The 23,206-nt window shown below is 47.1% G+C and overlaps 1 protein-coding gene across 1 annotated transcript in view; it reads right to left on the reverse strand.

Annotated features, from left to right (window-relative positions):
- LOC138497348 (cytosolic non-specific dipeptidase-like) overlaps positions 1-23,206 on the reverse strand; it is a 204,307-nt gene that overhangs the window by 145,075 nt on the left and 36,026 nt on the right. Inside the window, exon 5 of the mRNA XM_069620748.1 lies at positions 5,755-5,955. Coding sequence (XP_069476849.1) covers positions 5,755-5,955 — 201 coding nt within the window. The remainder of the gene's footprint in view (positions 1-5,754; positions 5,956-23,206) is intronic.

A 23,206-nucleotide genomic window follows, 5' to 3' on the forward strand; every position in this document is an offset into this window, starting at 1 on the left:
ATACTAATAAGGTGATGGAAGTTGGGGGGGCAAAGGGGGAGCAGAGGGGTAATAGTTTAGAGGAAAGAGGGGGTCTAAGTGGGTTTAGGTGTATTGTATAAAGGTTAGGGAAAGGGGCGAAATATTGGGGGACGGTAGAAGAAGACCTGAGGTGTTTTCGGAGAAGGTTAAGGAGATGGCCAGAGGGGATACGGTACTGAGGAGGTGTTATTAGTGGTGTGGGAAAGGTTAGGAGGTTGGAACTCAGTCATTCAGGAGGGGTGCAGCATCTGAAAGTAGCAGGCTGGGCTATTAAGAGGAGTAGGTGAAAAGGTTGGGACGCTGGGAGTAAGGAGATACAAAGGGTATGTCAGGGACCGGAGCAAACGGAATGTCTTTATAGAATTTTTTCAGTAGGTAGCAAGAGTGTTGCATTTATTAGGATGTTGTTGATCTGTAAGTGATTTTGTAAATTCTTTTTCAGATGCTGCTAGGAGGTCCGGTCAGATGTCAAAATATGGTTTTGGGACGTTCTAGGGTTAAGTGGGCGGGGAAAGAAGTAGAGAAAAGGGTTGTTGGCAGGCAACTGGGGTGCAACTATAAAGATGTTGTGGTAAGATGTCCGGGTTTGGGGGGCTGGGCTGGGATTAGTTTCTTTCCTATGTTGGCTGGGGTGAGGAAAAGCTTTGGGCCTACAGATGGGGGGGGGGATTAGTTTCGCTGGGGAAAATGATCTGGTGAGGGATACGGGTGTGGCTCTTCTGAGGTTCTGGGCTGGGAGACTGGGTAAAAAGTTTTAGGTAGAAAAGTTTGGGGGGGTGGGGCAGAAAGAACTCCTCGGGGGAGGGTTTTTCTGGTGCCGGGGGCATGGCCCCTTTTGATGTGGGGGGAGGGAAGCACAATGGGGGAATGACACGGGAAAGGATGGGGTGGCGCTGTTTGCACAAGCAGGTCACCCCGGGGGAACAGGTATTGAGCCTGGAGGGGCATGGCCCCTGGGAGAAAGCGGGACGCCTGGAAAAGGGGCAAGGAGACGGTAGGATCCAAGGGATCATTAGGGAGGAATTGGGTTATTTAATTATTTAATTGTTGGGGGAAAATGAAAATGAAAATGTTTAATTTATTTAATTGGTGGTTAAAATATTTCTTTAGTTTGTTAGGCCATGGAGCCAGTTAAGCGTTTGATTGTAAGCTTTGGCCTGTCACATTAAAGTGACCTTTTCCACTTTAAATGAGTCTGGGTTTTTGTGCAGTAAGCCAAAAAGCGCTAGCACCGGGTAACAGACAGGAGAGGTTTGGAACCTGCCTGCATAGAGAAGTGCAAGAGGGGAAACAGAAAGCAGACCCGCAGGACAGCACATTGAGGAGGACCCCGGGATCCGCTGCCGAAGCTGGAGTGCGGACCATGAGATAAGGCAAGAAGAGGCAGACAAACACTGCGGGTCCTGGCGCTGGAGCTACATACGCAGTGTGCGGCTGAATCCGACGAGGAACGTCATCAAGGAGCAAGAGTAAATGCTCGAAGCAACAATGTACTGCAGAACTTTGCGGATACAGCTGTAGATACTTTAGGACCACCAAATCTCTTGTAACAGCGGAGGCGAAGATCATAATACGGCAGGTGGGCTGTGAAAGCCGGGTTCATACGCGCACGAAGACAAGAGCGGACACAGCCGCAGAAAGGCAAGAAGAGCACATATGCAGATTGCTTTGTTGCTGTGACTGAGGCCAACAGAAGCAGTGCGGGCAAAGTTTCCCCGACAGGAAAGCGTGAAGAATACAGCAGATTGTGACGGACGAATGCACGTATCGGAAGCAGACAAAGGAAACCACACTGGGTGCAACAACCAGAGAGAGGGGGGAGTGGGGGGGAGACACAGATGAAAGCACCAAGAGGCAGCTAATTCTGAGGGGAGCACTGATACATGAGCCCACACATTCAGGGCTACAGCACCTGAACAGTAAAGCGGAGGCTATCCCGAGCAGACCTAGATAGGGGCTGCGCCCGATAGAGGTCGCGAACGCGATCTGGTGCGGTCTTTGTTGTTTGGCCCAAGAAAAGGCCCAGAAAATATAACAGATACAGTGTGAGGCATACCTGCCTAACCCCCGGAATTTTTCCGGAGACTCCGGAATTGCAAGCATTTCTTCGGTCTCCGGAAAAGTTCCTTGAATCTCAGGAATTTTGAGATTCTTTCCGTCCCGTCATATTCTACACCTGATTGGCTGCCGCCGGTAGCCAATCAGATGGAGAATATGACTGGACCAGAAACGGCGCGAAATGTTCGTGCCCACTGCCTGCACCACTATAATAGTGCTTTCAATCCATATCATTGGATTGAAAGCACTATTATTAAGGCGGCGGTGCCACGTTCATTTTGCTTACTATAACACTGAAAATAATTAATTCAATGCTATAGTAAGCAAAATTAAGTCGGCGCCGCAGCCGAAATAATACTGCTTGCAATCCATGTCATTGGATTGCAAGCAGCATTATTTCTGCTGCGGCGCTGCCTTCATTTTACTTACTGTAGCATTGAAAATCATCCATTCAATGCTATAGTAAGCACACTGAGGGCGCCGCCACAGCAATAATAGTGCTTTCAATCCAATGACATGGATTGAAAGCACTATTATTTCGTCGGAGACGCCAACTTCATTTTCCTTACTATAGCATTGAATGAATTATTTTCAAATCTATAGTAAGCAAACTGAAGGCTACAACAACCAAGTTTACCTTTTTGACAGGTGGGGGTGTGTGGGCGGAGCCGTGTGCAAATGGGTGGGGTCTTGTGTGGCTGTGGGTGGGGCATAAATCCCAGGAATTTTGATTTTCAAATGTAGGCAGGTATGGTGTGAGGTGGAACAGTAGCAAGCACGGAGGAGGCACGGAGCAGGCCTTCTGAAATTGTGACACTGGCATTGAAATAGAACGCTATGGATTCTCACATACTGCGAATGCATAATTGATGCACAACACGGGCAGGCTTGCCACACAAAGGAAATTACCATGCGAGCTGCGCCGACACTGAACGCACGCTAGGGGCAAGCCACCGAATCGCTGCAAGCAGAGAGAAGCAACAGAGGCCTATATCTGGGTACGTGGCAGAGGGATTCAGGAGTATGACCGAGGGCCATGCCACATGAGGAAGGAGCTGCAGCGAACGACTAGAGAACCGGTGGGAGAAATAAAACCAGCCCATATGGTCCTGTAAAAGACAGACAGTAAAGAGTGAAATGGGAATCGGTCCACAGGAACAGGCACAGGCGGCCGAAGCCGTCTCAAAGTGGAGCTTGAAGGACACTAAAGGCCTGAGACAGCCAAAAGGCTGCATCTGGTCCCATTATAATCACAGAGGCCACAGAACAGGCTGAGAAGCATGTGGTCCTGCAAAAGGCTCCAGCTGTTTAGGATACCTGCAGCAACCAGATCAGTATGTAAGAAGTAATACGGGGTGTTGTCGACTTTCTGAGGTGCTCGAAGGGACAGAGACCCCCAAAGAAGAGTAGCAGGCCTACAGTAAGGAATGGGTGAACCTAGTGCACACAGAGTGCTTAACATGAACTCCCACTCCCCACCCCCTCCCCCCGGAGCATGCCAGCCCAGATCTGTTAAGAGCGCATACCAGTCAGCGTCCACTCCCTGGGTGATATGGTACAGGATGGCAAGTTTATTCAGTGGGACACCCTTGAGAGCCAGGCCACTGGACTGCAGTTTCCATGCTACGATATTTCAGGCTATGAGAAACGCTCGGGGGGGGGGGGGTGACGTCGGGGGGGTCAGGGGAGGAGTTCCTGCAGGCTCCACTTGCCTTCCTTTTAGCCTAGTTTGTGACCAACCGCCCTAAATCCAATGGTGTTGTTTCAGCGCTAAACAAACGTATTAAATCTCTTCTTCCTGTCCTCCCAGTGTTATTCAGGGCAAGGTAGGATAAGACATTGGATACACCTCCATCGGAGATCCAATGGCAGGAGATTTGCAGGATGGCCCGGAAGATCTCTCAGAATTCCAGTTTCTGCCCGATTTTCTACATCAGTCTTACTATTCACCTGCACAACTCCATAAATACTACCCTGAGGGAGTAGCTACTTGCATATGGTGTAGTTTTGACCCGACTGATTACATGCATATTGTTTGGAATGGTTGTCATATACAGTCTGAGAGGGAGTGTACGGAACCATTGGCAAAATGATCCCAGATTGTCCATGAGATTCTCCGGTGGGTTGGTTACTTGCATTTTTTGATGTTCCCACTAAAATAGAAAACGGAACATCTTGGCCACGGCTTCTGTAGTTGCCAGGGCTTTGATATCTAAAACATGGAAAAAGACAAGACCACCTGCGGTGAAAGAGCGGATCCACATGTTGAAAATCTGTGAATCATTGTATCGGTCTTCCCTTCCTCCCGGAGCTAGACCAGTAGACTACTGGGATCCATTTCGGGCATATATCCTTAAGGAAGACGATCCCACCTCACTCTGACCGAGTCAGAATGCCCTGGCATGATTGGGCAATCAATGATGTAAAGCGGAAATACCCCTGCGGAGTGATGCTTTCCTGTGACATTTATTGTAAATGATTCCCTACTAGCACAACCATACATGACCTAGCTTCTCTCCTTCGGTATTCTGCTTGAATTTGTATAACATTCACATATGTATCAGCACCTTTTGCTGTGGGTTTTGGGGTGGGATAGGGAGACGGGACAGTAAAGCTGTTATTGTTAATTCCATGTTGTGGAAAACTTTAGCAGCCTGTGAAAAGGAGATATTGGTCCTCCTTTTACTTATTTTTGACAAATTCCTGGAACTCCCTTAGGAGCCATGGTCCAATGATATTCTGCCACCATATAAGCTACTCTTGCTCTCTGATAACACAGACACATGCATGGATTCCTTTGGAGAGCAAAAATCTGACTAATATGCCAAGGATGGCCGAACCTTAGCCTGTTTCACTATTGCAAGTGCTTTTCGTAAAGAGCAAGGGCACTAAAGCTGAGGAAAAGGAAAGAAGGGTGGAGAGGTAAGAATACATGTTTTTAAAACCGGTCTGTCACCGACTTTGTGGTGGGAATGAAAGGAATTATTATAAATACTGCTAAAGATGCAAGTCTAGACTGGTTAGGAAACCTGTACCACCAGAAATAATTGGCACATGTGAATTTAAGAAATGCTGGTGACTCGCCATCTTTTTGTACAAAGTCTTTTTGGCTGACTGTGGAGCTAGGGTGAAAGATAAGTGATGGAGGTTAAAAGGGGGTGATCCTTTCACAATCTTCTCAACCACCCTGGTTGGACACCAATTAGAGATGTGCAAAACATTGTTAAACTAAATCACCTTTGGGAACCTGTCAATGAGCCTTTATTGAAACATGGGTGAGAATATCAAATCAACATTCAAAATGATATAAGAACGCTAAAGGTATCAAACCATACCAAGGAAGCAGATGCCCAATAGCAGTTGTGAAATTGCAAAATGTATACCCATATTAAAAATGTGGTTATGAGTGGATATTCAATTTTATGTCTATTAAAAAGGGAGAAAAGACATCTACAGAACTTGTTCTAAAAGGCAAGTGCTGAGCAGTCATTATCCGCTAACTTGCATTGTATTAAAATATGAACACGTTTCCTAACAAATTATATTTTCTTATGCACAGACATACGTCTATAATTGCTTGGCAATCAAATTTAAACTATCACCATGGGACACCCATTTCCAGGGTGGGTGCAACCTGTCTCATATTCGTTTTAATCATACGTATCTTAACCATACCTCAATGAAGAAGTAGCAGATTCCTCTGAGGCCATATGTAATGCAGGGTTTGTTTTTGCCCAACCAATAATTATCGGAAATGCAAACATAGTCCACATCCTTGAAAAAAGTATCCTTCCGAGCAAAGATTAGATCATCCAGGCCTTCAGAGCCAGATTCCTCCATGCCTTCAAAGCAAAATTTGAGGTTGACAGGGACTTCCTGCAAAAACAGCAAAACAATGTTAAGTTTTAGGGAATCATGCAAGGGAATCATTCAAATGTAAACATGCAAAAATATCTTATTGATCTCTCTACAGCCATATGGCCACACTACTGATTGTAATCATATTTTTGGTGCTTGCATCTGCTTAAATTCACATGCTCTGCATAGTCCGACATCTAGTGGTAGTTGCAGAGTATTACAAGATTTGTTTGCGAAACTTGAAAACAAACATCAACAGGGCATGTTAGTAATACTATCCCTAGTGTGACAGGTGCTGTACCCATGGTCCTTCACGCGCCGAGGTCCCTCAGGTTGTTGGTTTCTGAGATGAGGTTGCATGAAGTGTAGCACGAGTACAGATGTGATAAAGCAGAAACAGTGATAACCCAGAAAACATCTATGTGCCTTCTACACCAGAAGGGGAGGAAGAGTGGGCGCATGTGAATCTAAGCAGATACAAGAAACAGAAATAGGATTTTCATGTTTTACGTGCATCATCCCTGGAGGGAGGATGGGTTTTGAATCAAAACTGCTTATAATCTGAATGCAATCGAGACACAGATGTCTGCAGCAAGCACACAAACTACCTGTGCTATCTTGCAGAGGTTAATTTGATAGGGAGATGGGTCTCCCAGTGACAAGAAATAAAAGCATGCAGCGATTAATGTAACAGTGTTTGTTAAGTTCCCACTGAAAAATCTTTTCATTAAAACCTGATGAAAATTATTCAAAAGAAACAAAGTTTCTCCGCTGGCCCCCATGCCCCTCACTTTGCTAACCACTCCTAGGAGGTCATTTTACACTCAGTGGAGCGCAAAAGGAAAGCATAAAAGTGCCAATATTCATCTATTTAAAAACAAATGATCTTTCCAAGGGGTAGAAGGGCTGCACAGCTCTGAAGAACACCCAGTTCTAAGCCTGCATGGGATGGTCAAGCACGTATAAAACCAAAGGATAACCACGGAATGTATACACCGGGTGTATAGCTGGCAGATGCGAGAGGAATCAATTATAAAAACAGCCTGCCAAGCGCAACTTGCAGTTGCCGTTTTATTTCTCACAAAGCAGCAAGAATGGGCAGTGCTGCCAGGCACCAAGCGCTGCCTGGTAACTGGTGCCCCACGGCAGCAACACGCAAACAGGGCTGCCTCCCTCTCCCCCTTCTCCCAGCCAGGCGACACGCAGTCGCAACGAGTCAGGGCACGAAGGAAGGGCGAGGTCTATAACACCTCCACCTTCCTTCACAAGCAGGTGCTAAGCACCAAGGAAGCGGGAAAGCCAGGGAATAACAATAGGTGGCACTCTAGGGTGCTCAGACAGTCAGCGCCTCACCGGCCTGGGGGTTGGCCTCACAGCCCCCACAAGGACCAAGGCTAGCTCCTGGTCCTATATATGAATCTGCATTTCAGCAGAAAGACAGTTTGGGTCCCTGTGCAGGGTCCCAAACACAAGCGGGTACACGGAACACGGTGCCTCGCTATTTTCCTTTTGAACATTGTCCTGTTCAATTTCCTTTTTTTCGCTATAGGTCGGTTCGGGGAGTGCGCTCACCTCGTGTCGCAACGAAGAAAGAAGAGAACCGAAGAACTGAAGCCGAATCCCAGGCGTTCCTGCAGACCGTGGAAACATTTGACAGCAGGAATCGGCAAGACAAGCTGTGTATCCAGAGCCAGTGTGCGTCCAGGAGCCCGTGTGGTTCAAAAACCAGCGGGAGAAGCCCATCATAGCAGGAGATCCGCAGCAACAGCATCCAATGACGTAGAGAGGTGCCAGCTGCACCGCGAGGGACCCCAGCGCAAGCAATGTTTTCTGCTTACATTGTTGCAAGTAAGTCAGCCCGGCCAGGGTTACACAGCAACGGGCTCTCGGAACGAGAACCCGGAGTCTAGTCTAGTTTTCTTTTTAAACAAGCCGACACAAAGCAATTGTTTTATACTAGTTAAATAAAAAGTTACCCCGCGGCTAAACATTAGTCGGATATTCGTAAACACACTTGCAGGATTCACGGTTTTCCGCAAGGACAAAAATGTGCACAATTTAAACCGCAAGAAAAGCCTTTTTGCCGTTTTAAAAATCATTTCAGCAATCAAAGTTTCTGGGAAACATTCTCAGGCAAACAGTTTAATTATACAAGCATGGTCAGGGGGAGGGCTTTTCCTTGTGCTTCACAGCGTGGCAATGAAGCTCTTTGCGAAGAAGTTTAACCCTACATGCCCACATTATAAATATTGGGCAAATTCAAAACTGCGCAGCACCGAAAAAAACTGGAAAACCAAGCATAAACAGTACCCTGTCACGGGGCACATTACAACAGTACCCTGACACGGGGGACAACATCTTTATTGTATTTTCCACAGTTAATCAAGTCATGGCACCAAAAAGGAAACCACAGGAGCCGAAACCACAGAGGTACAAATCTCAACTCCTTTGCACCGCAGAAGAGGCAGCAGAACTTTATGGCTGGCAGTGGGTCAGAGTAAACATATATATGGATTGCCAAGAGTTGATGAGGCAGTGTTAACAGACAGGGAGAACAGCCCACCCCCAACAAAGAAGCCCAAGACAACAGGTAATAACAGTAAAGCAGGTAAAGGGACAATACCACTGTCATTATGGGATGATATGAAAAAGATGGAGCAAATTATCCTGGACATCAGGGACAAACAATCTCTCCCCCCTCCCCAGAGGACAAGCCAGGGGGACACAGGAAACAATATAGCTCTGGAACCCATAGTAATTATAGACACTAGAGCACCCACCGAGCCGGCAACACCTGCCCCAGTAGCAACAGGGGCAGAAACAGCTGGGCCATTAAAAGCATGGGCTGCACCGAGCACACACAGCCCAGGCCAAATTGACATAAACAACAGCCCCACACCAGAAATTATGATGATCACCCGTGCACAACTGGATTTGAAATTAAAAGCCCTGGAATCCGAAATCCTTAATAGAGAGATTGCATGGAATGTTGATACAACGATAAAGGAGGCCATATGGGCCAAAGAATACACAGAAATGTTCTCACTCATTGAGGCACAACGCAAGGGGAGGGATGCTTTCAGGGACCCCAACCAAAAGAAATACCACCATTCAGAAAACGAACAAACACAAAAAAAGGAGAGCAGCCCTTTCGTAAAATCAGCCTTGGGCGGCTAGGTCAAATGCCCACGGTCAGAGCAAGTCCAATCCCTCAAAGTTCACAACCACATGCAGGAATTATTCAAAGAATCATTGCGCATGGGGTAAAGAATGCTGGTACAAGCACAACTGCTCAAACTGCAAACGGGGACCACCCTGCCAGCAGCTGCACCAGGTTACCGAGCAAGAACTAAAAAAAAAAGGGGGGCCGGGGGCAGGAACACCACAGAACATGTAGTACAACTAGAACCGGGCAGAACCTCCATCAACCCAGAGAGTTTTAAGGAAGCATTAAGGACCTATCCTAATAAAGAAATCAGCACAGCAATTGAATTTGATTTCAAAGAAGGTTTCATCATTCCTTTTAAAGGGGAAGGGTCGCAAAAAATCCCAAAGAATTTGGTTTCAGCATGCGACAACCCAAGTTTAATGAGAGAGAAAATTACAAAAGAATTCAAACTGGGCAGAATAGGGGGCCCATGGGAATAAACGCCATTCAAGAACTGTATAGCATCACCACTAGGTCTAGTACCAAAAAAGGAACCTGGGAAAATGAGATTAATACATCAATCCTACCCCAGGGGCCAGTCACTTAATGACGCTATCCCACAAGCTGATAATTTCACCCACTTTCAGGAGGCTCTAAGATTAATACAGAACTGCGGCAGGAAGGCCCTTATGGCAAAGCTGGACATAGAGTCTGCGTTTAGGTTATTACCAGACCACCCCAGCTCACAACAATGGCTGGGTTTCACTTTTGAGAAAACATTCTATGTGGATAGATGCCTCCCCATGGGCTGTGCTGTATCTTGCGCGCTTTTCGAACAATTCAGTTCTTTCTTCCAATAGGCATTTGAGAAATTGGTACCAGGGGTCACAGTAGTGCACTACCTGGACGATTTTATGCTGATGGGCCCCACCGGCACAGAAGACTGCAGGTGGGCACTTTCAGAATTGAAAGAAATGTCGGCGCAGTGGGGCATTCCGCTAGCAGCCGACAAAACGACCAATCCATCCACAAAAATAATTTTCTTAGGGGTAGAAAGACACCACCGCAGGGCTAGACCTTAAGTAGAAAGGACAAAGGCACAGTCAAGGAAATACAATCCCTGGCCGGCAGTTTAAACTTTGCATCCAGGATAATACCGCAAGAGAGAGTATTCTCCAGGAGTCTCGAATTTAAAACAAAAACACGCAAAAAAATACATTTGCATATCAGATTGGGGAAGACGTAAAAAAAGATTTGAAAGTCTGGGAACATTTCCTCACAAATTTCAACAGAACCACAATGTGGCGAACGCCACTGAACTCAGGGGCCGAAAGGGTCATTTACACAGATGCAGCAGGGAGCAAAGGTTTTGGGGCTTTGTTAGATACAGAATGGGTAGCAGGTCAATGGCCCGATGCATTGCATGCAGCCGGGTGGACCAAAAACATCACCCTGTTAGAAATTCTACACATCTGGCTAGCTCTGGGGCAGGCACCTAGCAAACACCGAACTCGCCGCTTGGTCTGACAACATGGCTGTGGTAGGAATTATCAATAAGAGAACAACCAAATGCCAGTTGGTGCTCGAAGTCCTAAGAGCTATCATGATAATTACTCTTGCAGAAAACATTGTTGTCAGGGCAAAGCACATCGTAGGAGCAGATAACAACATTACAGACACTTTATCTCGCTTTCAGTGGATGAAATTTCAAGAGCTAGCACCTCACGCCCAGGAAGAGAGGACATCGATCCCAGGAGACTGCTGGGCGATACTAGAAAAATTTGCATCAACGCCAACGCTGAACGGTGGGGGCCGGAATGCACAACTTCAACCAGGCACCTCAACCACGGGTGCCAGCAGCGTTCTGCCTACAGAAAACACAAGCCCTGACACAGGGTTCCTAGTAGAAATGGCAAAGAAATCGTTAGCAAGCAACACCACAGCGCAATAAGTGCTTGCAAACAGTTTTTAAAGTAACAGGCCAGAATCATGTCGAACTAATAACGATAAAGACATAAAAAGTGGGCTCACGATCAAGGCTTTAAAAGAGATTGGGCAAAAAGACACCTAGTGGCAATATCTTATTTCTCAAAGCTTCAAGGGGACTCAGACCCCACACGAAGCGCTTTAATTACATATGCATTTGAAGGTTGGGGCAAGGTAGAAGGACCCCAAATAGACACGCAACACCCGCTAGATTTTGAGAAACTGGTCAAGATAACAAGTTTACTAGATGGCATATGCTCCCACCCATATGAGACACTATTATTTAAGACCGCTTTCTCCCTTGCATATTTCGGGGCATTCCACGTAGGAGATCTCATAGCATCGAGCACAAAAGCCAGCAATGGTTTAGGCATGATGGAAACCAGACTAAGGGGGGGATAGTGTCACCATCGAATTACAGCGGTCAAAAACTGGGGCGAAAAGAGTAATAAACATCTGCTGCATAGATGATTTAGCCAACTGCCCAGTATGTATAACAAACATTTTGCATGCAACGCCCCAAAGTTAGGGTGGTGGGAGGTGGGGGGGGGGAGCGGGTGAAGTAGGGAGGATTCCTAATACTCAGGGACACCTCCACGCTGAGCCACTACCAATTCAAAGGGGTCTTGATGAAAACCATTAGCAAAGCAGGTTTGGATCCAAAAGAGTTTGGCACCCATTCCATTAGAATTGGGGCAGCTACCACCACATTTCAGGGTGGCATGGGCGTGCAGCAGGTAAAGAAAATTGGCAGGTGGAAGTCAGACGGCTTCAGAAAATACATCAGACCTGAGCTAATATAGTTTTTCTTCCACCTCCCCCCACCCTCCCCTAGCACCAAACAACAGATCAGGACGCACCGCTAAAATCAGCCTGGATAGTCGGGCACTCGTTCGTATTCAGGACCGGGCGATGGGCCGAAGAAACAAAAGGGAGGGGCCTGCCTTTAGCAACACAATCGCATCATGGTGGGGCTACAGAGGCCTCCACTGGCCGGAAATACACAAGAACTAGCCAACCTGGCCGTCTACAGGGACCAGCCGGAATTTCTCATCATTCACCTGGGGGCAACAATCTGGTAACCACGGGGAGGCAAAAGCTATATGAGGAGACATGCACCTCACTGGCTGGCATCGCCCACAACTGGAGGAACACAGAAATGTACTACTCCGCCATCCTGACTAGGAAAACATGGCTAGCAACCATTTGTTACAAATCAGTGGACAGCCAGAAGAAAGCTGAACAGGGGAATTGGAAAAAATTCTGTTTATCCAGGGGACTGGGTTTCATAAAACACACTGCCATAATTCTGGGCATCCCGGACCAGTTCCACAAGGACGGGACCCACCTAGCTGGTACCTAGCTGGTTTAGGGATGGAACATTTTCACGGGCAAATAACAGAGCAACTAGCTACCAGAGGCTGCCACTAACCTAGACACTTTTGGGGGAAGCTGGACAGCCGGTAACCAGCCCAGGTGTGGTGGCACGGACCAGAGAGGATAACCTCAGGACCCGGTGCCCAAAAGTACTATATACACCATATATGTGATTATTACTACATTTGTTTATAACCATCTGTACAATAAAATCCCACAGCCTTTTAATTGCCAACACTAAAACGTGTGGTCCAATATTGGGGGGTTGAGGGGGCGGGGGGGGGGGGGGGCGGGGGGGAAATAGGATGGGCAATTGCATCCACAGACACCCCCCCCAACAAAAGGAGATTGCTGTCTGCATATGGGTCCACCGGTTATGGGCAGCGCTGCCAGGCACCAAGCACGTCCTGGTAACTGGTGTCCCATGGCAGCTGGGCAGGGGGGAGAGGGGCAGCAACACGCAAAGAGGGCTGCCTCCCCTCTCCCCAGCCAGGCGAGTCGCAACGTGTCAGGGCACGAAGGAAGGGCGAAGTGTGAAACAGCACCTCGCCCTTCCTTCACAAGCGGGTACTAAGCACCCAGGAAAGCCAGGGAGCCAGGTGGCACTTTAGGGTGCTCTGACAGTCAGCGCCTCGTCGGCCTGGGGGTTGGCCTCACAGCCCCCACAAGAAGCAAGGCTAGCTCCTGGTCCTATATAAGAATCTGCATTTCAGCAGAATGACAGATCGTTTGGGATCCTGCACGGGTACCCAAACACAAGCCAGTACACTGAACATTTTCCTTTTCCGAAAAAAACCCTCCCACCCTTGAAAAGGGAGTGAACAAACAAGAAAAATCAGGACACCGTACGATGACCACACACAGTCGTGGGACAAATAAGGCGCACGGGCCAGAAGGGGTAACCTCAGGATCCGGTGCCTAAAAGTACAATATAGCATATATGCGATTCTGATGTTTGTTAATCTGCTTAGAATCACATGCTGTGCATAGTCTGACATCCAGTGGTCACTGCGGAGTATTGCATTTTGTTTTTCGTAGTTGAAAAGGGGACATCGACAAGGCGGGTCTGTAACACTATCCCTATAGTTACTTGCATTGTACCCACAATCCCTCACGTGTCGAGGTCCCTCAGATTGTTTTCTTCCACCCAGATATTGGTCGCCTTTACACGGACCTCCGAGAGAAATTGCAAAGACATTTACTCGACCCTTTGGTCGTTATTTAAGAACATATACATTAGAACACTCCTTCGACGTCGTAGCTGAGAAGCTATTTCACCGCCGAATAAGAACTTCGATGGCGGTGACTTCGACGGAGGAGATCCTTCGGCGCTGCCGAACACGTGGCCTGGCCTCGCCGGCCTAAGACAGTAGGGAGAGTGGGGTTGTTAGGCATTCTCAGAAATGTCCCTTCTCTTTACACTCCCTTTCCTTCGGGGTCGTTATCACGTTTAACTGTATCCTCAGCTATGGAGAGGACTCCCTTTAGATTTTGTCCACGCTGAAAGGGCAAATTCACTTGGAAAGACAAGCACAAACTGTGTAACCGTTGCTTGCCCCTCAACCACAAAGAGGACGGCTGTGCGGCCTGTAAGCTTCTTAAGCCTAAGACTTTAAAGGACAGCAGGGTCAAAAGGTGGGCAGCCTATGCCATGTGTAGGTCTTATTCCTCACCCGCCGCCGCCGAGTGTGACGAGGATAGTGATAACCCGACCTCCGCTTCAGAGGTTGTAGACCTCTCTAGGGAGCGTTCCCGCTCCTAGTCGTCTGTCCCCGGCCCCGACAAGCTTGGCTCACGCCCTGCTTATGGGGATGAACACCCCGGCGACACTGACGAACACAGAAAACACAAACATAAGCACACAACCGACGACACGTCTTCGTCGAAGACAGCTAGCGCCAACGGGGACGCCGGGCCTACCGGCGACCTCCACCGACCGGGTCGCAAGACCTCCCCGCCACTGCAACTGGGCTACCTGCAGACAAGGGCACTACCACCAAAACATCAGGCAACGCGCCGCGTAAGAGCGCTATCGTCGCCGAAAAAGACTCGGCACCGCCCAGTACGACACCAGACGAATCCTCGGAGAAACTAATTGTCGAGAGCTTGGCGCATATAGTTTCCAAGGACGGCCAGAAACGGACGGCTAGTGACACACCGAAAACCGCTCACAAGGCCAGGGAAGCGCCGAGGATGCCGGAAGGAAGGCAGGGACCGCGCCCGCCGTCGAAAGAAGGCCCTAGCCTGCAAGAAGGTTTCTCAGAAGGCGAAGGGACCTTATCCTCGACGTTATGGGACAGACTTAGATGGATAGAGGCAGAGGGACCTCCTTTTTCGCCTCCAGACCGTTCTGGTTACCATACTGGACTGTTGAGAGATTCCAGTCATGTATGGACAAGCTGGACAGATTTATGTCCACTCCTGAAAATAACACCTAAGAGACCAAGGGAGGTGCTTCAGGACCCTAGGGCTAAATATCCTAGATTATTTAACCCCCTCCAAGAGGACATGAATACTTATGACCTCACTGAAGAAGACTCACTTCCAGGAAGATGAGGAGTTCTTAAATACTGAAGACCAACAAAACCTAGGAACAGAAGACGGTTTTGAGGAAAACACTGACATGAGTGGGGGGGGGGGGGGCTTCGAGGAAGACCCAGATGAAGGTGGCTCACAGCCCTGGCAGTCACCAACAGAGTCTACAGACCCTGACATCTTAAACCTTCCCTCTCCTCAGACCACACCGGTCAGGAATCCATCACCAATAGATGATCAACCCACCTTCAATGCTCTACTTCGAAAGGCAGAAGCGCATTTTGAGATTGAAACTGGTGAAATTACCCCGGATGCTGATTTTGTGGAAGAGATCATTAAGAAAAACCTCCCACTAGTCAAACCATTCCCCTCCTCACCTCAGTTAATAGACGAATTACTCCATCGCTGTCCACACCTGCACTGGTAAGAGGGGTCAATCCCAGAATTGACAAATGGTTTACTCCCTCTCAGTCAGACTACCACAAGGAAAAGAGCAGGGGTTCCGCTGTCAACCAGCAAAGCACCCCCAGACAAGGAAGGAAAGAAGCTCTATGCCCTGGGTAAGAGAATTACACCCTCGGCAGCTTTTTCATCCAGAATTGCCAATAATAATACACTACTGGCAAGTTATGCTGATGCCCAATGGGGAAAATTACGGCAAGACCTCGAGGAAGTTCCTGAGCCCTTAAGTACTCGCTTACTGGCCACAGTAACAGAAGGAACTCTGGTTGACCATAGCATCATTAAAAACACTCTTGATGCTGCAGAAACGGCTGGCCGTTCCTTAGTGCAGGGAATTCTTCTGAGGCGTCATGTCTGGCTCTGCAATTCTGGTTTTAAGCCAGAAACACAGGCGTCACTCATTAACAAACCAATAGAGGAGCCTAACCTCTTTGGGAATGTCAGGTGTATTGACCCATGTTCGAGTTATTATGCTGCAACATTTGGTGCTGTGGGCTTAGAAAATCCAAGATGGCCGAAAAAGCCCACATTTGCGCCAGAATCCTGGAAAACCGCACAGTTTTGCACACACCAAAAGGGTCGCCTGACCTGCCACCCACCAGTGCGAGCATGATGGGCCAGAAGCGCCATGAGTGAAATGTGGTGCCAAAGGAAAGACAGCAGTGCCTGTTAGCTCAAAAAGCGCTTTGAAATCACCTTTGTTTCTCTGAATTCAAGCTCAAAATGCATATTTCAAACATTGCAAGATAGTTAATACAGGAGACCATTACCAGACCCTATCCTTTGGCTGCACACAGAGCGAAACCAGTGCAAAGGAATATGGTGCTGTTCAAAATCCGTTTTTATTGATGTCAAAAATTGCTAAAATCATGGGCACAAAACCACCAAACAAAAAATCCAACTTCTGGTTGGGTGTTCTACATTACTCTACTGCAAAACCCACATCAATACAATGTTATGAAGGATCATATGCCATCAAGTAAAATCCCCTTTTTGAAATGCATTAATTCAAGACAGCTGCCAAAAAAATGGGTGCAGTACCGGTGTTTGACACTGACCGGTGCTAGCAATTTAAACTCTGACAGGAGACCTGTATTTCAGGAGCTGAAAAGGAACCCGAGTCAGCTGGGACTTCAAAGCCTTGCTGGTCAATGAGAATTCTTCACACCTACTGTTCCTAGGCCCTATACCAGAAGGCAGTCTGATTTAAAAGTTCAAGAGGCCTCTGTCCATGGGAAACCTTCTGCTGCCCCCACCAAAAGGGGATCACCCCTCTCTGATTGAATCAGGGGAAGGGTACCTGGGACTGCAGGGAAACAGAACAATGAACTTCCCTTGCCTCAAAGCAATTGCTAAATCAGGGGGTCGTAAATGGCTTCCACTTGGAAGGAACTGGGAGGGGCACTGCCTCTGTGAGCCAGCTGATCTTGGAGGCGGGGACGAACAAGGAATTCCCCCCCTCTCTCCCCCCATGTGCTTTGGGACCTAAACACGCCCATCTGTGCCAGAGCATAATTTTTAAAAGATGGATAATTCATAGTACGAAATTGTCAAAAGTATATAAATAATATCATTATTCCCGTGATTTTTCTGTGCACATTTTAAGAGGTGTTAGGACGAAGCACTTTGCCGGACCAGACAATATCCAAAAGGACCATATCTAGAACTTAAGACTCCAGAACTTTGAAGCAGAAGGCCTACTGCAAGCTAAAAGTATTCTCAGCTGGCCTTACAATCTTGCAAACTGATTTTACCCCAGACATCCAAGGGGCACATCAGAATAAAACAGCCGGGCTGTGCTGTTTCTGCTCTTTGCCAAGAACTTTTGCCAGAACCAGACCCAGAGAGCAGTGCGGTATCCAGAGCCGCAGACCAGACCGCTGTGCAGTGCCAAGAACTTTTGCCAGAACCAGAGATCCAGACCAGCAGAGCAGAGCTGACCCAGATAGCTGTGACTTCAGAACCAGTCTACACCTGTTGACCAGATCTTGACGGCCTATTTTCAAATTTATAGTGCGAGTATCCAGCCAGAACTGTGCAAAACCAATCTCTTAGTTTAAAATAATCCAATTCAAACCATTTCCACCTATCTAGAACTGCATCATAGAAATAGTGTGTCCATTCTGTGATTTCAAACCTGTGAAAATGGAATTTGTCATTTGAACCTTACTTTATTTCGGAGAATCTACCTCCATTAAATTGTCCATATCTTTTGAACCACACGTCCTAGAAGCGAGATTTACTTTCATTTTAAAGCTAAGATCCTAAGCTTTCCAACAACCCCAGAATGACAGTTTTTCCGTAATCGCGATCGACGCACTCGGGGAAAAAGTGCCGCGAATTGCAATTTGACTCAATTCCTCCACCTGTCAAAAATAGCTGTCTTTTGCTTGCAGCTGCTGAAATTCGTTTTCAATCCGATAATCATTCCTGAATAATTGCTAGCGTTGACCTGAACTAATTCAAAGTAGCTGTCACCTACCCTGAATCTCCTATAGGGAATTAAAATCATTGTTAGCATATTTTTCACTTCATTGCAAATCACATTTAATAGTATTTTTGACTGTTTAAAAGCATACCGGTTGCTCTAGGCTTGCTAAGGGCAAACTGGAATTTGTATTGCATTTTGTTTGCATTCCTGAAAACTGTGTCCACTTTTCCATCTCTTTATATTGCATAGGGGGGAGTGAATTGCCACAAGGAAAAGAGATCATATTATCTCTTGTTGAAACCATATCAGTTTATTTCTGTGCTGCATTCTTTCCATCATTGCTTTTCCTTGAAACCATAAAGTATTCTCTGCTACCTTATCCTTTCTATACTAACTCCTCACTGATTGAAAAGAGTGTGCAATTGTAACATTACCCATTGTTGATCAACATTATTCATAAGTGTGCTATCAAATATTAATTTCATTCATAAAAGTGTGATATATATATATTGTTTAATTTTTCAAATAAATCTTTTAATTTGCAAAACAAACCTACTTCTTGGCTCAGTGAGGTCAGGGGGATTCAAAGAGAGGGGCGTTATACAAGGGTTTATCATTCAGATTTATGAACTTGTCATAAAAATATATAAATAAGGGCTTCCCTTGGGCATCCCAGACTAGGCATTGACTTAGTTGGAGTGCTGAATTGGAGTCACTAACAGGAAGGCAGTGGACGACGCACTGGAGACTGCAAAGAAAGAGTTTGACAACCTCAAGACCTTAGACCAAATCTCAAGGCCTCCCAATAAGCGAGGATTTGGCAACAAACGCTTTTTTCGAGGGCGAGGGCAACAACAACAGCAGCAGTACACTTCAGGCAACTGGTCCTCTACTCAGGGAACCAGTGGCCAGTACACGCAAAGAGGACAGTGCCGTGGCAAGGGCAGGGGTCGGGGCCCCACTCACAGAGGTTCCCCGGCTAACACCACCAAATGACCCGAAGATCCGGGTCCCCTCCCATGCATCACCGGTCGGGGGCCGGTTAACATCTTTCCTACCAGCATGGGAGGGAAGAACATCAGACCGATGGGTATTGTCAACTATAGCCCACGGGTACTGTATAGAATTCAGTCGGTCCCCCAAGTACAGACCCCCAAGGGGACGACGCCTGTCATCAGAACACCTCGCCATTCTTCTTCAAGAAGTGGAACTACTGCTACTAAAAGGAGCAAGAGGTTATGCCTCTATCACAAGTAACGGAAGGTATTTATTCAGCGTACTTCCTTGTACTCAAAAAAGAACTTAACCATGCGCCCTGTACTAGATCTGCGCCCCGTGAACAAATTTGTCAAACCTCAAAAATTTTGCGTGGTGACCCTACAGGAAGTAATCCCCCTACTTTCGCAGGGAGATTACATGACAACACTGGACATGAAAGATGCATACCTTCATATTTTAAATGTTGCCAGCGCACAGAAAATACCTCAGGTTCATGATAGAGGGCAAACACTACCAGTTCAGAGTGCTACCCTTCGGCATAGCGTCAGCGCCAAGGGTATTCACGAAGGTACTGGCAGTGGCAGCAGCCCACCTGCGCAGGTTGTCCATCCCAGTACACCCTTACCTTGACGATTGGCTCGTAGCAGGGGATTCTTACGAAACATGCTTCTCAAATACCCAGAAGACTGTAGACCTTTTGTTCCAACTGGGCTTCTCCATCAACGAGAAGAAGTCCAGCCTAGACCCCAGCCAGATCAAACAATTCCTAGGGGCTCTAATTCGAACAAAGGACGGCCTTGTCTTCCCCTCCAACGAGAGGGTCCAAAATATGCTGTTTCAGATCCCTCAATATGTGGCCGGTCGAGAGGCGACGGTGCGCAAAGCAATGCGTTTGCTAGGAATGATGGCGTCATGTATATATTTGGTAACTCGCGCGCGACTGCGCATGCGCCCAATGCACAACAGCCAGTGGTATCAGGCCAGCGGACAATGAGACAATCTAGTGGTTGTCTTGCAGGCCTTGGTTCTCTCGCTACGGTGGTGGTCGAAGGAAAACCTTGTAATAGGGAAATCATTTGCCACCCCGCCGTGGAGGCCACTCTAACCACAGACGCATCCCTCACAGGATGGGGGGGGCTCACCTATCCCATCAGACTGCACTAGCAGTTTGGACTCCGAGCGTAGCGTCCAAACACAAACTTGCTGGAACTGCTAGCGGTCTTCAAAGCACTGAAGGCTTTCCAGGAACACCTGCAAGGGAAGACAGTGATGGTCCTCACAGACAACACCACAGCCATGTACTATCTGAACAAGCAAGGGGGCACTCACTCTCCAGGACTGTCCAAGCTGTCCCAGAACATCTGGAAGTGGGCTCTCAAACACAACATGCTCCTGTTGTCACAACATGTACCAGGGGAACTCAATCTGCTGGCAGACGAACTCAGCAGAGACTTCCCTCTGCGCACAGAGTACGAATGGCGGTTACAAGAAGACATCGTCTTTGACTTCTTCACACAATGGGGATTCCCAGAAATAGATCTGTTCGCAACTCTGGAGAACTCCCAATGCCAAGATTGCGCCTCCAGGTACCCACAGAACCAATCCAAGTGGAACGGTCTATCGATACCATGGTCAGGGAAATTTGTTTACGCTCCCTCCCCCCCCCCCCCCCAAGAGTGCCCTTCTCAACTCGATAGTGCACAAGATGCACCAGGAACCAGTTACCATGATACTAGTGGCTCCTATGTGGGCGCGGCAGCCATGGTTCGCTCACTTGATGGAAATGCCTCTATCTCCTCCAGTGAAACTTCCCTGCCCGTTCAACATGCTGTCACAGGACAAGGGCAGACCACTACACCCATGCCCACAGACCATGAACTTAGCAGCCTGGCTCCTGAGGTCATAGAATTTGGACATTTACAACTCCCTCAAAGATGCATGGACATTCTTAAGGAGGCTAGAAAACCTAACACTCGTTACTGCTATTCCAGCAAATGGAAAAGATTCGTCATCTGGTGTAGAGATAAGATCATCAACCCAGTTGACTGCTCTCCCACACAGATTGTTCTTTACCTGACTCGCTTATTAGACTCAGGTCTGGTAATTCCATTAAAGTTCATCTAGCTGCACTTTCTGCATACACCACTTCTCAACACAAAGTGTCATGGTGGAAAGCCCAGTTATTAAGGCCTTCATGGAGGGAGTAAAGAGAATACACCCTCCTATAGCTAACCCAGCTTCCGGATGGGACCCATTTGTGTTACTTACTAGGCTTATGGGCTCACCCTTTGAACCCATGCACAAAGCATCCCTTAAGAACCTCTTAAAACTGCTTTCTTAATAGCCATCACCTCCATTAGGAGAGAGAGTGAACTACAAGCACTCTCTATACTAGACCCCTTTGTAACAGTTCACAAGGATAAGGTGGTTCTACGCACACATCCTAGGTTTGCACCAAAATTAATTTCTAAATTCCATGTCAACCAATCAATAGAACTACCAACGTTCTTTCAGAACCCTTCAAGTTTGGGAGAAAAGAGCCTGCATACACTAGATGTACGCAGGGCTGTCATGTTTTACATGAAAAGAACTAGACCTCTGAGAAAGACTAATCAGTTCTTTGTGTCAGTGGCAGCAGGAAGAGAAGAAGATGCAGTTTCAAAATCCACTATATCTAGATGGATTGTCCAATGCATCACTCTGTTACACTCTTGCTAAGAGAGAACTACCCTTCAAGCCAAGAGCACATTCTACTCAAGGCACTGGGGCTTCCATAGCTTTCATTGCAAATGTCCCTCTGGAGTCCATTTGCAAAGCGACAACCTGGAGTTCTGTACACACGTTTTCAAAACACTACTGACTAGATGCCCACTCTAGATCTGATTCCCAGGTGGGGCTAGCAGTGTTAATACATCTATTTTCTACTGTTCCTTCTCACAACCCACCTCCAACTCCGGGTACTGCTCGCTAATCTATGCACAGCATGTGATTCTAAGCAGATTAACAAACATCAGAAGACAATGCATTACTTACCGTAAAAGCATTTCTGATGGTTGTATCTGCTTAGATTCACATGTGCCCACCCTTCCTCCCCGCTTGGATGGAAGGAACATAGACATCCTTACCTTTCTCTCTTTTCTGTATTCACTCACGTCTAATAGGCTCCCTCAGCGCAGAAAAAATACAAACAGAGGGACTTCGACGCGCGAGGGATTGTGGGTACAATGCACGTCACTATAGGGATAGTGTTACAGACACGCCTTGTCGACGTCCCCTTTTCGACTACGAAAAACAAAATGCAATACTCCGCAGTGACCACTGGATCTCAGACTATGCACAGCATGTGAATCTAAGCAGATACAACCATCAGAAATGCTTTTACGGTAAGTAATGCATTGTCTTATTACTACATTTGTGTATAACTATATCTGTACAATAAAATCCCACTGCTTTGCATGCAGGGGACCGGGAACATTTAGTGCAAGTGTGTGTTGGTGGTCCACTGCATGCAATTAGCATGGTTTTAAAAATGACCACGATATGTGACAAGACAAGGGAATCACATGAAGACTCAATTAAGGTTTACAAATGATGAAGCGAAAATCTACTATTAAGAGAAAAAAAAAAAAAAAAGGCTGAAAGAAGTCCATGGTTATTTAAAGCATGCACACTGTCAAATGTTCAGTTACTGTAATAAAACTAGATTTGATAGAATGACAAGTCATTGACTACTTTGTCTATGTTTGACCGGTAAAGGAGGCTAGTTCCCCTTTCTTACCCCTCAAATGAGGCCTCTTATCTGATCCACACTAGTAATTACAGCAGGGTAGGCAGCGCCAGCAAGGGGCGCAGGGAGAAGGGGAGGGAGTGTATTCTTATCAGTGAAGCTATGTGGGGGTTGACAAATGAGCTAGCAGGTCTGGACACATCTATAAGATGATGTACTTATGACAATGCACTGCCCTGGGAGCTGTAGGTCAGCCCAGCAGTTGCAGGATGTGGGTGTAAATTACCCCGAGGAAGGGCAGGCGCTGTAAATAACACCCAACGCGGACTCTTATTCACCAAACATCACATTTGGTTTGTAGGCACCTACAGCCAGAGATGCAGGAATCAGCAGTGCTGCTGACAATTAGGCTGGCTGAGCAGACCACCAACCTTCATGCTGCATGACCCTTCTTTTGAAAGCTGTACTGTTCAAATAGTTCTTACTCATCACACACAGTCGCCATTTAAATTTGGCGTAAATAGTCAGCACACTTTACATGAGCTGAGCTTGCAAAAGGAGAGTCTGGAGTCCCAGATGCAGATAGAGTTTCACCATTGGACAG

Source organism: Ambystoma mexicanum, chromosome 5q (genome assembly GCF_040938575.1).
Source record: "Ambystoma mexicanum isolate Mex_15411 chromosome 5q, UKY_AmexF1_1, whole genome shotgun sequence".
In the NCBI taxonomy this organism is placed as follows: Eukaryota; Metazoa; Chordata; class Amphibia; order Caudata; family Ambystomatidae; genus Ambystoma; species Ambystoma mexicanum.